The 16337-nt window shown below is 55.8% G+C and overlaps 1 protein-coding gene across 10 annotated transcripts in view; it reads right to left on the reverse strand.

Moving 5' to 3' along the window:
- Window positions 1-1135: 1135 nt before the first annotated feature.
- MYO18A (myosin XVIIIA) overlaps window positions 1136-16337 on the reverse strand; it is a 137536-nt gene continuing 122334 nt past the window's right edge. For 4 of the 10 annotated variants that reach the window (XM_074263748.1, XM_074263747.1, XM_074263744.1 and 1 more), the window contains 6 exons: window positions 15718-15903; window positions 15213-15352; window positions 14114-14158; window positions 9337-9459; window positions 6715-8029; window positions 2555-2694 (listed from right to left, as the gene is read on the reverse strand). In XM_074263748.1, the coding sequence (XP_074119849.1) occupies window positions 6718-8029; window positions 9337-9459; window positions 14114-14158; window positions 15213-15352; window positions 15718-15903 (1806 nt within the window). In that variant the 3' untranslated portion in view covers window positions 2555-2694; window positions 6715-6717. Of the gene's footprint in view, window positions 2695-6714; window positions 8030-9336; window positions 9460-14113; window positions 14159-15212; window positions 15353-15717; window positions 15904-16337 lie in introns of all 10 variants that reach the window. The other 6 variants (XM_074263750.1, XM_074263753.1, XM_074263751.1 and 3 more) reach the window with 4 other exon arrangements.

Consider the following 16337-nt stretch of genomic DNA (forward strand, 5'->3'; position numbering starts at 1 on the left):
AGCACTGACATTACTAATTAATCCCGGAGACACTCACCTGGCAGTCTGGGCTGGATGAACGTAGGCTCAATTCTGGATTGAGCCAGAAAATGGTCCAAACCATTTGAAAATGAAAGCAAAAGATGGGGCCAGTCAAACCAAATGTCCAGCATTATCCCTATGAATGTTTCCCTTCTACCACCAAGTCTGTCCAAAACAGAAGCCAGAGGAAGTCCTTTGTCTAAGATGGAGTAAAAATCTTCACTCCTCAATCCTTGGCGATTTGTTATCCCATCCTTCCCATTTAATCACTAGATCCTGGTACCCAGGATTTCCCTCTTCTTCGTCCATGTTCCCTGAGACCCCCCTCCCTGCCTAACAGCAGCTGTCAGATGAAAACTCAGATACTATTAGTGTTCAAATGTTCAGAGGTGAAAATTCATGGCAAATAACTAGGGATGTAATATTTTTGGGGGAAGGGAGCTTGGTGAAAAGGAGGAAATAAAATGAAAGGGCAGAGACTAGTAAAAGCATAAATTTCGAATTGGAAAAGCTCTCAGAGGCCTCATTTTATAGAGGAGAAAACAGGTGAAAGAAACCTTTCACAAGGTCACAGAGAGCAAGGGCCAAAGGCAACTCTGGCAAATGCTCCTTATGCCCTACAAAGATGATTGCCGACCCAGCAAAAGGTTGAGGGGGAAGACTGGGTCCCCTTTCTGTTTTTGTAAAGTCTAGTCAAGAAATTACAGTGAAGACAGAGGTTCAACTGGGAAAAAAAAGCATTTCTATTGGGGAAGGATTTAGTAATCTGAGAAAAAATGATTATAATCGCCTTCCCTTGGAAATTGTGAAGACTGACAGAGCTTTCCAGTCCTAGTTTGAGCTAGGTGAAAGCACGAAGGCAGCAGATGGAGGAGATGATTCCAGATGACTTCCAGGCTGTCAGCTTGAATAGTCTGATGACCTTCCACAGGACCAAACTACATGACTATAGGGTGAAAAAGCTTGTGTCTTCTATTCCCTCCCATCCCAACCCCATCGTTTCCTTATGTTATTCATAAAGCCTTCTAGCAGTTAAGCTCAAATTATGGGTCTAAGAGTTTATCTCCCTGAAAGCTCGTATCCTGACTCAGAAACCGCAGGAAATTTGACAGGGTCAGAAGGAAAAGAAAATTTATTTCCATACTGAAAGTAACCAGGGGAAAAGAGACGCACAGTCCAAGTGCAAACCGAGAGAGAAGAGAAAGGGACCAGCAGAAGTGAGCCAGGCTGTACCACCAGGCATTGCTCTTTGGCCCTCGTGGCTGATTTTTTATCGAAAGGCTAACCGATGGGGGCTCAGCCCTGGAGACGTTATATGGTCAGCATAGTGTTCTTTTAGGCATGAGGGAAAGAGAAAAAAGGGGAGAGAGAAAGGGAGAGAAGGGAGGAGGGGGGAGAGAGAGAGAGAGAGAGAGAGAGAGAGAGAGAGGGAGGGAAGGAAGGAGAGGGAAGGAGAGGGAAGGAGAGAGAGAGAGAGAGAGAGAGAGAGAGAGAGAGAGAGAGAGAGAGAGAGAGAGAGAGAGAGAGAGAGAGAACGAGAACGAGAACACACACATAAAGGCTCAGAATGTAGGATCAGGGCTTGATGTGGGAGTGCAGGAGACTGGGTCAACAGGCCCACCCATCCCACAGCACTTAAGAAAAACCCAATCTTCAGTGTTTCTAATCACCAACACTCAAGGTAAGGCCTTCCCTTTCCAGAAGTTGTGTTCTTACACCAGTCTACTGGGGCACAGGCACAAGGGGAGGGGGTGGTTTGACTAAGCCCCAAGCCTGTATCCACACTTACCATACTGTGCATTTGTGGGGGTCGAATATCCCCATCTGTGTGTCTAAGCCTGTCTCATAGGCCCGTGGAACCCTCTGAGCCCACCTTATTCACTCTCTCAATCCGGCTCCCTCCTCTTCAGTTGGACAAACAAGGGCTTTTGTCTTTGGCTCAACTGAAGGGCAAAGCTGGGGGTCTGGCTCCCCACCCCCTCTCTCCCCTTTCCCTCACTGTAGCCTCTTTCTTCCTCCCCCCTTGGGGACTTGGGGACTTGGCCTTGGTAGGGTATTTAAATTATAACATAAAAAAGACAGCAGGCACTGAGAAGAGAAAGCCCTCCCCCCCCAGAGGGAAGGATCTGGGGCTGCTCCCTCCAGGGGACAAAGCAACTGAAGGATGTCCCAGTGGAGAAGTCCAATCCCAACATGGCTCCCCGCACACGAGGGCTGAAAGGCTGCTCCCACCCGGCCCAAGGGGAATGTCCGAGCCACGCTGTCGATTCACTCTGAAGGAGGCAGGAAAGGGTTCTGAGTTTTTTCTCCGCACATTTTTCTCCTCTCGCTGTCTCTCCGTGGCAGGGGTAAAGAGCCACCCATACTCTGGAGCGTCCCCCCCGGAAAGAACTAGAATAGGTCTTTCCCATGCAAAATGATGGTGCAGATATGAGGGGCGGGAGGCGTGGGCCCCAGCATCCTTTGGGAGAGGCGTTTGACTGTAGCAAGCCACGCTGGGAGAGGGACATCGGAGCAAACATCACGGGCTACGCACTGGAGTCCCCCAGCTTGGCCTCTGTGTCGCTGTCGCTCAGGTAGCTGTGAGAGTATCGGGATCGGCCGGCATGGTCCAGGGGGTCATGCTCATCATCTGATCGGTCAAGGGCAAGGGATTTCTGGTAGCTGGAAGGGCTGCAAGGAGAGAAGAACACAGGCTCAGAGGGGAGGGGGCCCCCAAAGCCGACTCTGAATGGCACCTACTTCTTCTGGCCACTGCAACCAGAGGGCGGCCGGAGCCCAGCACGGGAGCCAAGGAGCCCTCATAAATAACCGTGGTGAAATAAAGGAGAGAAGCCTTTTGTTGGGCATTTAGAGCTCTTCCTGTCTTCTTAATTAAAGGTTTTTATTGACAAAACACATGCGTGGGTAATTTTTCAGCATTGACCCTTGCATAACCTTCTGTTCCAAATTTTTCCCTCCTTCCCCCACCCCTTCCCCTAGCTGGCAGGTAGTCCCATACATGTTAAATATGTTAAAACACATGTTAGAGCCAATATATGCTCTTCCTGCCTTCTTACATTTTATTCTCATGCACATTCTCCAAGATCCGCCATGGCTGTTTCTTCTACAGATTCCTCATCTCCAGCCTCCAGACTTTTACACTGGCTGGCCCTGATGCCTAGTGTGCTCCCCCTCTCACCTCCACTTCTTAGAATCCTCTTCAGGACCGGCTCAGATCCCACCTTCTGCAGAAAACCCTTCCTGCTCCTCCCTCAGCTGCCAGTGCCTTCCTCTCAGATCACTGCCCTCTATCTGCAGCTTGCAGGAATCCAGTTACTTAAATTTTATGTCCCACATTAGAATGGAAGCTCCTCGGGACAACCAGGTGGTGCAGTGGAGAGAGCACCAGTCCTGGGTTCAAATCTGGCTCAGACACATACTAGCTGAGTGACCCTGGGCAAGTCCCTTCACCCTGATTGCCTCAACTACAATAAAAAGGAATGGAAGCTCCTTGGTGGCCCGGGTCCAAAAAGTGGGAATGGAGAAAAAAGTAAATTCCATGTACGATCTCGCAGTTTTGAGGAATTCGAATAATATACACAAAAATAAAGCTATACCAAAAAATCATCCTTTGAAAATTCAGAATTTGAGTTCTCTAGTGCCCAAAGGTCAGACATGGATTATTATAGCCTAGTTCCACACACACACACACACACACACACACACACACACTGTTGAGATCAGATTGGAATTCAGGCCTCCTGACTCCAGAGCTGGCGCTTTATCTACTTCCCCACCATCTGCCCCAAGGAACTCCCATTGGAACATGGGAGGTAACATGTAAATAAGTCGGTTCCAGTAAGCTACAAGAGTCGCTAGCTGCCCCCAGTACCGCAACTGTTACAAGCCTTGGTTAACCTTGGTTGTGTCCCGGACCTGTGGGGCAGCAGTTGGCAAAGCCTGCAGACCCTTCTCAGAACCAAGTTATTAAATGCATAATACAAGAGTCCAAAGCGCGTGGATGATCTGAGGAGACTTGAGGGAAGCAGGGCTTCTATTGCAAAGGGGCAAGGGCAGGGAGCTGCTCTGATGAGGATGGGAGGCTGGGAGCAAGATCCAAGCGTGAATGGAAGGGGAATGGGGGTAACTTAACCGATTAAATTAAGGCCCCAGGTGTCTCTCCATCTGCACACTCCTGCCTGGAGGCTACAGCCCCGATCCTGTATCCCTGCGATTATCAGGCAGGACCCAGGGTCCTAGGTCCTTGGAGCCACAGCCAGAAGCTGGTGGGCAGATGCTAGACAGTGCAGTGGAGAAAGCACTGGGCCTGCACTCAGGAAAAGCTGAATCCAAATTTGCCCTCAGAGACTTACTAGTTGAGTGACCCTGGGCCAAGTCAAGTGAGCCACTCCCTGCCTCAGTTTCTTCATCTGTAAAATGGGAGATAATAAAAGCACCTACCTGTAATTGGGAGGACTGAATGAGATGATAATTGTAAAGTGCTTAGCACAGAGCCTGGCAGACCCTATGCAAAGGTTAGCTATTATTATATTCCTCGCCTCCCTAATACCCAAGGGATTCTCAACCAACTTTCCCAGTATCACAAAGGAAAAAGCCCCTTGGCATCCAGCTGCTGAGCCCTTTCCATTTTGAACATTTTAACCAAATTGTTTAAAAAGGCTTCTTCCCAGAGAGCTGAGCCGGCATCTCTCGTTCAGGGCTGTCGAGAACAATTTGGCACATGGACTAATTCCCGTTGGAAGAGCCTGTAGTGGCAAGTCCCACTCCTCTCCTCTTCGCTGCAGCTTCCGTGCCCTGAATTCTCCCTGGTCCCTGCCACCAGATGGGAAATTAGGCCTCCCTCTCCACCACTCCCCTGCGCCACTTTATCCGCCCCCGTGCCAGCGAGGGCCTTGGGCCAACTAGGTTCTGAAGAGCTCCCTTCCTGGCCTTTTTTCTTCCTGGTTTCCCAGCCGAGTGGTTTGGTTCTGGCCTAATGCCACCCGTGCCGATGGCGACTCCAATTCCCCAAGGTGACAATGTACCAGAACTCCAGATTTGCTCCTGTTTCCCAGATAAGGAGAAATGTCTCTAAGATGGCAGAAGAATGGGACTTTTTTGGTCACTGATCTCCCCGCCCAGGCTATAAAAGGGCACGGGGGCTCAGAGATAATGACATCCGGGCGTAACGGTGCTTTGCCTTTCCATCACTGGGTTTACTCCCCGGATGAAAGAAGCACTGGTTTTGGAATTACAGACCCTGGTTCAGACTTTCACTTAGTGCCCGGGTAGTGCTGGGTAAGTCACTTAACTTCCCTCACCTGCTGTCTCCTCTGACCTGGACTAGCTCCCTCTAAGGTGTAAATGTATGTATGGTGTATCTTGTCTCGAGAGGACCAGGACTTGGATGTGCACTTTCACCTCACCAAGGTGAGGAAATACTTTCTGCCAGGGCAGGCTGTCACCTGGTCACCGAGAAGTCATGAAAGGCTAAGAAGTCCTGGACCGAAGGTCGGCCACGCTAAGGGCCCCTTGGGCAGGGTTTCGGCCCTGGGAAGTCAGGACCAAGGATTTAGTTTGGCTCTGGGAGGGTCACGCAGTCCCCAGGGCTCACAGGAAGGCAGTTCCTGCTCCATCAGAGGCCCCGTTGCACCCTGCCACAGACCCGAGCCCATATGCTGCCAGGTCGGCTCGTTTCTTCTCGTCTCCGCCCTCGAGGCTCCTGGGCCCACCAGAGACAACCCAAGCAGGATCTGAATTTGCACCATGCACCCGCCCCGCCTTTGATCCTCCGGTGCTCGCCCACAAACGCACATGGCATGCAGAAAGTGCTGGTTAGTTCGTGAGTCCAGACACAAACAGAGGTCTGGAGAGGTCCCTGAGGGGCGAGAAGGCCTGGGCTTCCAGATCACAGCGGGCTCTAAAGGAGGCACTAATTTCCTGCTGAGTCACCCTTTCTTGTCCTGCCTCTGATGGCAGCGGTGACCGAGGCTGCCCCCCCCACCAGGGATGGGCAGGAAAGAAAGAAAGGTGGGCAGGAAGATATGGCCCAGAAAGGCCTTAGCTAACCAGGGACGGGGGACAAGCGGAGCGAGCGAGACTGTCCAGTTAGCCTTTCATCTCCAGAGGGAGACAGGAAAGCTCAAGCTGGGGAAGGCGAAGGGTCATCGTTTACATTTTCTGCTCTGAAACCCAGCGGTGAATGCAGGAGCCGGGAAGCAAGTGGGGATTTTATAGAGGCTCAAAGTCCCTTCGTTCTACGGGGGAAACTGAGGGAGCGACGGTGGCGGGGGCAACGAGCAGAGGCGGGGCCACCGCTCCCGTGACCACGGCCGGCACTCGAGGCTGGGGGGAAGAAACAAAGCCTGCTCCCGAGGCTGATGGCTCCGGCTGGGGGCCCGGGCTCTCACTCAGAGGCAGGTTAAGCTCGGCCCACGGAAGGCGACACAGCGCCCCCTTGCCATCTGTACCCACGGCAAGGAGCAGAGGCAGAGTGCCGGACAAAGGAGCGTCCTGCCCACCTCGGGCACCGGGCTCCTCTGGGGCTCTCGCCATCCCTGGCACCCGGGTACTTGTGCCATCTCTGCCTAGACAGCCTCAGACCCTCCTCATGCAGGTAAGGAACCGCGCCCCGTTCTGGGGCTATTAGTAGAGGGGTGGGGCACACTGCAACCGCACCACATGCTGCTCTCCCCGCGGGGGGCCACCTACTGCTTAGTCGCTCTCGGGACGGTACAGGTAGCGCATCATCAGGCTGTCCACCTCCTTCTTCCTCTTCTTCTCCTCCTTGCGAGCCAGTCTGCTGGCCCGGCCTCCGCCCTCGCCCTCGCCCTCCGAGGCCGGCCCCGGCCCCTCCGGGCCCTTCTTGACGCTGGAGCCGCTGCGGCACGAGACGGTGGAGCCGCTGGAGGAGGAGGAAGACTCAGAGTCTGAGGACTCGGTCTCCTTCTTCTTCTTCCTCTTCTTGGATTTCTTCTTGCTCTTCCGGGAGCGGGTCTTGCTCCGGTGTTTCCGCCCGGAAGAACGCTCCGACGCAGAGCTGCTGCTGCTGCTGCTGCTGCTGCTGCTGCTGCTTCTCTTGCCTCGACCCTTGCGCCTGCTCCGAGACCGCGACACGTCGGCGGCCGAGGCGGAGCGGCGCATGGTGGTGGCCATCTCTCCGGCAGCGGCGCCCAGCTGGGCGCTCCGGACGCTCCGGCGGTCGTCCTCGTCCGAGTCGGGCCGCAGGCTGCTCCGCTTGAACTCAGCGGGCTTGTAGCTCAAGACCTCGTTGATGGCGGCCTCCAGGTCCGGGTCCAGGCAGGAGCGGTGCCCGGCGGCACAGACGCCGGAGCCGGCGGGCTCGTCGGAGGTGGCGGTGCGGGGCCGGGGGGGCACCGACAGGCTGCGGGCCAGCGAGGGGTGGCCGTACTGGGAGTGCAGGTCACTCAGAGCCACGCTGGCCCCGTCCTCGTCCCAGTCGTCCAGGCAGCTCCGGCCTCGGGACAGGCGGGACTCGGGGCTCTCTCGCCCCAGCCTGGAGGCCCTGCTCAGGCTCGGGCTGAGGGCGCCGGGGAGGCCCTCGAGCCGAGAGGTGCTGCGGCGTGAGCCGGGCGAGCCCGACAGGGAGAAGCTGAAGGACGACCACGTCTCGTCGTCCCGGCCGTTGTGCCGCGTGGCCGAGGAGGCTCGGCTGACGGGGGCCGAGACGGTGGAGGACCGATCCAGGTCGGAAGCCCACCTCTTCTCCAGCCCCCGGCTCACCCTGCTCCTGACCTCCGAGAGGATGACGCTGCCCTCGTCCGCCTCCTGGGCCTTCTTACAAGGGCCGGCCTCCCCGGCGGCGGGGCCTCGGCGGGCCTTGCGGGGCGGCCGCTCGGGGGAGGCCGCCCGCTCGCTCAGGGTGGTGAAGAGGGACCCCTCGTCCCCGGTGCCCCCGATGGAGTCCTTGAGGGTGAGCCGCTTTCGGTAGCTCAGGGAGCTCAGGGCCGAGGCCGGCCTCTCCTCCAGGCCCTTGCCCTCCTTGGGGACTGTGCTGAGAGACAGTCTGAGAGGGGCGTGAGCCCGAGAGGAGAGAGCCGCGGGCGGACGAAGGAGACGGAGGGAGAGAGACACACAAAAGAACAAGCATTAAACCCAGAGAATAAAGACCCGGGAGGAGGGAGGGGAGGGCAGAACAGCAGCGGCAACAGCAGCCCTGGCAAAGGGGGAGGGAGAGCTTCGGAGGAAATGAAGCAAAATAATTTGCGTCAGTGAAAATAGCTTCACGGAGAATGTCATGTAAATTAGACTATTGTTCTATTTCATCACTTTTCCCCCCACTAAAACGTTTAGTTCAATTTATTTCATTGTCAACTACCTGGAGCCTCGTGTGGCTCCGAGACGGATGGCAGCGGGGCGGGGACAGAGGCATTATCTGCAATAACAAAATGTGGCTCGGCCGAATAAATTAAACCAATTAGAGGCGGCCACTGGGCGCTGGTGGGGAGGGGGCCGGGGCCGGGAAGGGGAGCGGGGAGCCGGGCGGGAATCGCTTCTGCTCCCTGCCCACTTGGCATCCCACTGGCCCATTCCGTGCCCCATGAGGGGGTGGGGAAGGAGGGGACTGTGGCAGAGTGGGGAGCAGGCGGGGAAAGAGAGCTGCCCCTCTTCTCGGCTGCCATGTAAGGTAGATAAGCAAGAGACCAGAACTGACCTGCAGAAGAAGGGCGAGCTCCCAGAAAAAACACAAATAGCCCCCCCACCCTGGCACCTGGCGTTGGTCATACTCAGAAGGGGCCATCTGATACCTGAGCTCACCAGGCGCTGGGGCCGACCTGGCAAGGGAAAGGAGAGAGCCGGGGACCTGCCGGCACCCAGGGCCTTGTTTCATGACTCCCAAGGCCCCAGTAACCCAGAACAAGCAAGGGCCTTGGCCGTGAACTCTCACTTCCTCCTGCCCCCAACCTGCTCTGGCCTGTCAAGATTAAGGAAGCCCACCCAAGGCCTGCCGCTGAAACAGGAAAGGGTTAAGGAAAACACATCAGGGGAGGGAAAGACCCAGCCTGGGGGAGGGACCGAATGACCTGGTCCACCTAGTCCCAGTGACTGGAAAACCCTCGGAAAATTCCCCCCCTCAGCAGCCCGGCTTGACGTGGACAAGCATCCTTGAGTCACCCATGTGGGAATGAGTCACTCCGCTCATGGGATGGGACCTCATGGCAGACTCGGGCCCTTCCAGGCTTGCCACGCTCCCCGGAGCCAGGCAGAACATCAAGCCTGAGGAGGACTCGGGGAAGGTCCGAGGGGACAAGCCCCGAGCCGAGCCCACCTAATAGCCGCCTCTCCCGCCCCCCGTAACCCTACGCCACTCACCTGGAGCTCTTGAGGCTTCCATCATCTGAAGCAGCCTTGGAAGGACCCTTGTTTTTTGACAACCAAGACTTGACGCCGTCGACCCGGTCTTCCAGCTCAGAATCCACGTCGGAGTCGCCCTCGCTGCTTGGGCAAGCGCAGAGAAATGGGCAGGGCCGGGGAGGGGGAGGAGAGGAGGAGGTTATATCACACAGGGTCCACAAGATGGGCTAGAGGAGGAGGAAGCACTTCCCTCGTGGAGGGGTGGGTGGGGGGGTTGGAGACATGCTTCTTAGTGGGAGGGGGAAACAGGTAAGAAAAGGAGGGAGGTTAGAGGCAGCTCACAGCCTTGGCAGGGGGCCCTGTCCGGCGCTTGGCACAGCGCCTAGCACACAGTAGGCACTTATTAAGTACTCCAGGACTGACTGTTCTCCCTTGAGTTACACAACTGCATGACCCCCCCCCCAAAGCATGCCACAGAAAGATACAGATTCCACCCATCAGGTGGGCACTCCTTGGCTGGTAGGAAGTAGACTGGGCGTGACCAATCAGAAGAGATCAACTGGCAAGGCTGCCTACCCACTTTTCTGTTAAAGGGCTCATTCAGATGAGGCCCTGGAAGGCGGGCTCCAGAGATGGGCTGGACCCCTGCCCTCCCCAAATGCCCTGTTTTATTGTCTTTTGGGGTTTTTTTTGGCAGGTGTGGGTAATGTAGGTATTACAGAAATTTTGGAGTAGAACATCAATATGGGCTATCTTCAATTGGAGAACCAGGACAACAGCCAAAGGGGACAATCAGTTCTGGATAGTATTCTCCCAGTATTTTCTTCCTTAGTCACAGCCCTATATAATTCTCCCCAAAGGAGGGCATCTGTGATACTTTTAAGCTCAACATGAAGCCACTCTGTGGGGCCCATGCTGGCCCAGGGCAGACAAGTCTCCTTAAGCAGTGGGCAGTCTAGCTAAGCCTGGTGGCCTGCCTGGGCAATGGCCGGGGCACTACTGGGCAGAGACCCCCCGCCAGGATAAGACAGCCAGGACCACACCCCAACTTGTCCTTAGATACAGACAGAAGTAAGCCCCTCGAGGGCAGGGACGGCGCTTTTGTTCCTGGGCCCCCAGAGCCTTGTGCCTGGTACACAACACTCACCTAATCAATGTTTACTCACTGACTCCAGGTCACACTCTCTCCAATAGACCGCAAGCCCCCGAGGACAAGACTGGTTCACTTTTGTGCTCCTGCCTAGTACGGGGCCTGGCACGGAGCAGGCCTAAATAAATGAATGACTGATTCAAGGTCACCCCTCCTAGTAGAGTGTAAACGCCTTGAGGACAGGGTGATTTCATATTGTCATATTTTTGGTCTTACTTGTATTGCTATTAATATTTTGCTTTATATTGGTATCCCCAGTGCCTGGAACACAGGAGGGCCCAAATAAACACCTAGGGCATTGGTTTAAATTAAGTTAAAAGGATTAACGAAGTCCTAGAGAAAAGAGGGAGAGGCTGAGAAGCAGGAGAAAGGAGGGTGACTACTCCCTGCCATACTCTAGGTTTCTCAGGACGCACGGCTCTGCCCACAGAGTCCCGGGCTGGCACTCTGCTCTCCTTTGCCACCCTCACTCGGGCAGGCTGCTACCGGACCATGGGGTTCCTTCTCTCCCTCCTGGAGGCGGAGTACTCCTCAGCCTACCCCCTTCCCACAGAGGTCTCTAAATGTTGATGTTAGCGTTGCTGGGTAAAAGCAGCCACATCCAGGAACAAAGCCTCCCCCCTGGAGCTTCCTGGCAAGGATTCATCTCCTGCACACGCTAATGTAATATCCCCAAAGTACACACCCTCGCTCAATAAACTCCAATGGTAACGCTGCCATCAAACAACCTCCCGCTGGCAATTAGAAACCTTCGCAATCTGGCCCCAGTCCCCTTGTCCCCAAGGCTTGTCCCCCTTCACCCCTGCGAGCTTCCAGACAAACTCACTGCCCCTCACGCAGACTGCACCCCTTGTTCCTGCACAGGCCCCTTTCCCTGCCTATTTCCCCTCGCTCCATCAGACATTGGGGCCCTCCTCCCTGAAATAACCCTGTATTTACTCATACACAATAGTACATGCTTACATTGTCTCCACCGACAGCAAGTTAACTCTCGTGGGCAAGCATTTTTGCCTTTGTATTTCTGCGCTCGGTATGTAGTGGGTGCTTAATAAGTGCTTACTCACTGATTGATTGATAGGGAAGAAAAAAAAACCCACCAAGCTTCTGAAATTTAGCAAAAACCAAGAACAACAACAACAAATTGCTGGTTCTTCCACATCTCTCTGCTACAGAAATGCCAGGGTTTCTCCTTGGTATAAATTTCCTTTCATTTGTGTCAACGGGAGAGGGCTGGCTCTTGAATTATGTTCTTGAATAAATAGCCACACACAGGCGCATACGTACACGCGCGCGCACACACACACACACACACACACACTCTCACACCCCAAAGAGAAACCACCTGACACTCTTATGGGCCCATGTGAGAACCCCGCTCTTGGGGAGGAAGAATAAATAGGTAGGTTTTATGGGCTTCTGTCAAATGCAAAATTACAGCGGAGACAGGCTAGCTGAAGCCCTGAGTAAACAGGATTTAACAGCAGCTAGCCCAGACCTCTCCAATGCAAGCCATGTGCCATCCCGGCCTGGCAGATTTACAGTGGTCCACGGGCCCATGGAACACCGGTGCCACCTGATTTATGCATCCGTGTTTAAAAAAAACCTCAATCCCCAAAACCAGCCCTCCCCCCAGCCCCTCCTTCTCCCACTCCGGAGCTCCCTAATTTATCACCGCCGTTCATAACCATATTGATCACCGGTGCCGAATGCGGGCCGAATCTATGTCTACACGTTAAAAGGATTTCTGTATAAATCTCCCTTAATGCTGCACTGTTTACTGCTTTCATTAAGGTTATGGCAATAACAACTGTATCTATAAGTAAATCGAAACATTATTTTCCGGCCCGCCTTTCCACGCTCAATAACTCGGCACTGGGGCCCAGAGCGGCTCAGGCCGGCGGCCGGCTCCCCGGCATCTGCCAGGACACAGCTGGAACCAGCAAGGCGTGAGGCTGCTCCGAGCACCATCTTAAATGCGCATTTTATCAGCCTGCCCCCAGAGCTCCGAGACACCCGGCTGTGGCAGGGCCCTGGCTCGGGAGGCAGACAATTATAGGCTCAGAATAAGAATCCTCCTCGTTATATTCCAGGCGGCCAACTGGGGCATCGGGCGCCCGCCCTCCTCTGCCGCTCCGGCAGGACCGGGGAGGCCGTTTGGGCCCCTTCCCGTAAAACAATCAAGGCCGGTAAACAAACTCGGGGCGGGCGGCTCGGGGCCGGAGGAGCTTTTAAATGGCCAGAATTAAACCTGGAGTCAAACACAATTTATGTCCAGGCTTGCGTGCTATTAGTTAACTGGGAGCCAAATCATGGGGGAACAAACAAACGGAGACAGAACGGCGGGGTATATTAATTGTGTGTGACAAGCGGGCTCCAGCGGCCCTCTATCACTGTTACACACTATTACATTTATCATTAGCTCTTATGGATTTCTTCACTCCTGCCAGCCCATCCTGGTCCTGGGAAGAGCCCTGTGGGGCGGGCGGGAGGAATGGGCAGGAGGGGGCTCGGGGCTATGTGGGGGTCCCTCATGACCCAGGGGATGGAGGCTCGCCTGCTGGCTCCCGCCCTCTGAAGAGCAAGAAAAGGTAGCTGGGAAGTGGGAATGGGCCTGGGGCCCTGGTACAACCTGCCAGATGTGGTCTCTCACGTGCACGCGCGCGCACACACACACAGAGCTCTCTCAATGCCCAGGATACCCACAGGCAATCAAGTCCCCTCCATCTGGCATTCGTTATCGCCTCTGCCTTGGGAGAGCGGGCTGGTGCTTATTTGCATGAGTGCTTCCCCCAGACAAGGCCAATATTAGAGTCCCCCCCCCCCCAACTATGGCTGCCAAAACAAGGTGATAAGACTCTGACAAAAAAAATAATAATAATAAAGTCCCAGCTTCCTCCATTCTGGTTCAGGCCCCGAGTGAGAGTGAAGACTGAGATCAATTCTTCCCCAATCTAGGGCTTACCTTAACCTGGAGAGTTCACAGACCCCTAAGGGGTCCGCGGAGTGATTTCAGGGACTCCTTTAGGCGGGGGGTCGGGAGGGGGGGAATACAGCTTACTTTTCACTAACCCCTTACTAAAATTCAACACTCCCCTCAATGATTAAAAAACATTATTCTGAGAAGGGGAGCACTGCGTTGATCAGACTGCCTGAGAGACAATCCCAGGGGGCAGAGGGGTGGGGGAAGCTGGAACCCAATGAAAGGCAGGCTGTGGACGTGCGGTGGAGAGGTCTGCTCCGCAGAGCCCTTTGACTTATGGGAGGGGATGGGAGGAGCCCAGAAGCAGACTCAGAGGCACTGGGCCAGCTCCCTGACCCTGTCTGGGGGTTGGGGGGGTCTCTGCTCCCTGATCCCACTCCCAGGGCCAGCTTCCTCACCAGAGCAGAGGTGACCAACTAATCGCCTGCCCCCCAGTCACGGCCTTCTTCTGCGTCCCCTGCCACTAGGGAACTTCCGGGGGCCCGGCCCTCCCTGCTCGAGTCTCATTAGGAAACGGAGTAGGGGATGTTACGAGTTAAGAGGCTTGACAAAGAAGGCGAGACGGGTGCCCACATGCTACATGCAGCGAAGTGGGGAGAGAACACGGACTCAAAGGTTAGAGACGCCATATAACAGACAGAAAATGCAAATGCTTTGATCCTCACAGCTTATTCTTTCTTTTCTGATACTTTGTCACCATGTCCTGCAAACTGGAAATGGGAAAAAATAAAAAATAAAGACTGGGTGGGCCAGACAAAGAGGCAGCTGAGTCAAAAGAAGTGGAGGCTGGGGAGGAGAGGGCATGAAGTGGGGAGAGGGCCGGAGGGGGCTGTCCTGCTGCTGCCACATGACTGAACCGAGGGCACCGGGTTTACAGTTGGGGGACCCGAGTTCAAAACTGGATTTTGTCACTAAATACTCAGGTGATCTCGGGCGAATTACTTTACCTCCCTGAGCCTCGGTTTCCTCATCTGTCAATTGAGGGGTTTGGCTAGATGACCTCAGGGGTCCCTACCAGCCCCCACCTCTGTGATCTCATCAGAGCGCCACCTTCTGCCTGTGGCCGTGCCCTCTCATTCCTGCACAGCATAGGGCGAGCGGCAGGCTGCTGGAGCGCTGGCTAATGGGGAAAGAGGGAAGAAGCCCTTTTGGACAATGGGGATGGGAGAAGATGGGAGAAGGGCCTGGGAAAATTCACGAGAGGGTTCTGAGGGGAGAAGAGGTCCGGTCTGAGAGAGCGACGTGGCCAGCCCCTCAGCCCCCACAGCGCCCCATCCTCCGGCCTCCCGGACGCCTCAGCCCGAGACTACAAATCTGTCTCAGCTAAACCGTTCCCTGGGTGGGTTTTATGGGAGGAAATCGCTGGCACAGTCGCGGAGCGCCGGGCCCTTAAATCTCTGTTCTCCCCGGACTGGGACAGGCGCCATCGGAAACACAGCTAAACAGGGGAATAACTCATCCTGAGCAGGCTGAGGGCTGGGAGGGAGACGGGCGCACTGTGGGCTGGGGGTGGGGAGAGCAAGGAGAGGGCTTCTCCTCTGGAGGAGACGATGCAGGGCGGAGGAAAGCAGCTGGGGGGGACGCCCCCGAACCTCGCTGGGCTCTCGGCCCAGAGGTGCCCCGAAGACTCGCCTGTGACCCTACGGGGACCCCAGGGCAGTGGGCTTCCCTAGTCCATAACCGGGCCTGGCACCGGCACAGAGAAGGCCCCCAGTCTCTGCCTTTCTCTGCTTTGGGGCCCCAGCACCTCCACCTGGCCCCCACCTGTTAATGAGGTCCTCGTTGTCGTCGCTTTCCATTTCGTCCTCAATGGCCGCCTGCAGGTCCCCGATGCGCTTGAAGGCCAGCTTCAGGTCCGCCTGCAGGCTCTGGTTCGCCGCTTCTAAGCTCTCCAGGTCCATCTCCTAGGGAGGGACAGCAGGCAAACGTTCTGTGGGAGAGCCTCCCAGACCCCGGTAAGGCGCCCTGGGCTAACACCCCCCCCAGGTCCCCAAGGGTGCAGGACTCGGCTGTTCCAGGGGAACACCCTGAAAGATTCCAGACCACCCTGGTGGGTTTGAGCGCTTCTCCTCAGGTAGGCAGCAGCTGGCCCCGGCTCAGTGTTGGTCACTCTGGCCAGACCCTGTCTCCCATGCAACAAAACTGGCTCTCTTCACCAGGCTGCCCCAGCATGTCCTGCCTGGGCCCCTGCAGTTACGGCGCTGCCATGGTGACAGGGAGGAGTCCAGAGGGCACCTCTGCCCCCCTCCCCGGGCCGCCGGACGCTCACCAGCTCGTGCTTCTTGCGGCTGGCCTCGGCCTCCTTTTTGGCCAGCTCTCCCATTTCCTCCTTGGTGTCGCGGAGCTGCCGCTGCAGTCGCTTGTTTTGCTCTTTCTCCCGGCCCTCTGCGGCACTGCGCTGATCGCGCTCCTCCGTCAGCTTCTCCATGTTCTCCTTCAACCGGCCTGCCAAGTTCTGCGGGAGGGGCAGAGGAGGAGGGCAGAACAAGTGGGCGGAGGCTCTCCCTTGGGGGGTGCCCGCAGGACCAGCCAGACCTTGATGATCCGTGCAACAAACTCCCCTGCATGCTGATGCAGGGCCAGCTGGACCTCGATGGTCCGTCCCACCTACTCCCCTGTGCTGGCACAGGGCCAGCCAGACCTCAATGATGCATGCAACAAACTCCCCTGCACTGACATAGGACCAGCTGGACCCCGACAGTCCAAACCACCTACTCCCCTGTGTCGACGCAAGGCCGCATGTAAGCCATCCCCAACTTGCCAGTCAATGTCCCAAAGGCTGAAAAACCATCCGGGCACTAAGTCAAGCCCGCTTCCTGTGTTCCGGGCACGGCACTGAGTGCAGGGAGTACAAAGAAAGGCGGAAGCAGAGCCTGCCCTCAGGGGGCT

This window comes from Sminthopsis crassicaudata, chromosome 4 (genome assembly GCF_048593235.1).
Source record: "Sminthopsis crassicaudata isolate SCR6 chromosome 4, ASM4859323v1, whole genome shotgun sequence".
Taxonomy (NCBI): Eukaryota; Metazoa; Chordata; class Mammalia; order Dasyuromorphia; family Dasyuridae; genus Sminthopsis; species Sminthopsis crassicaudata.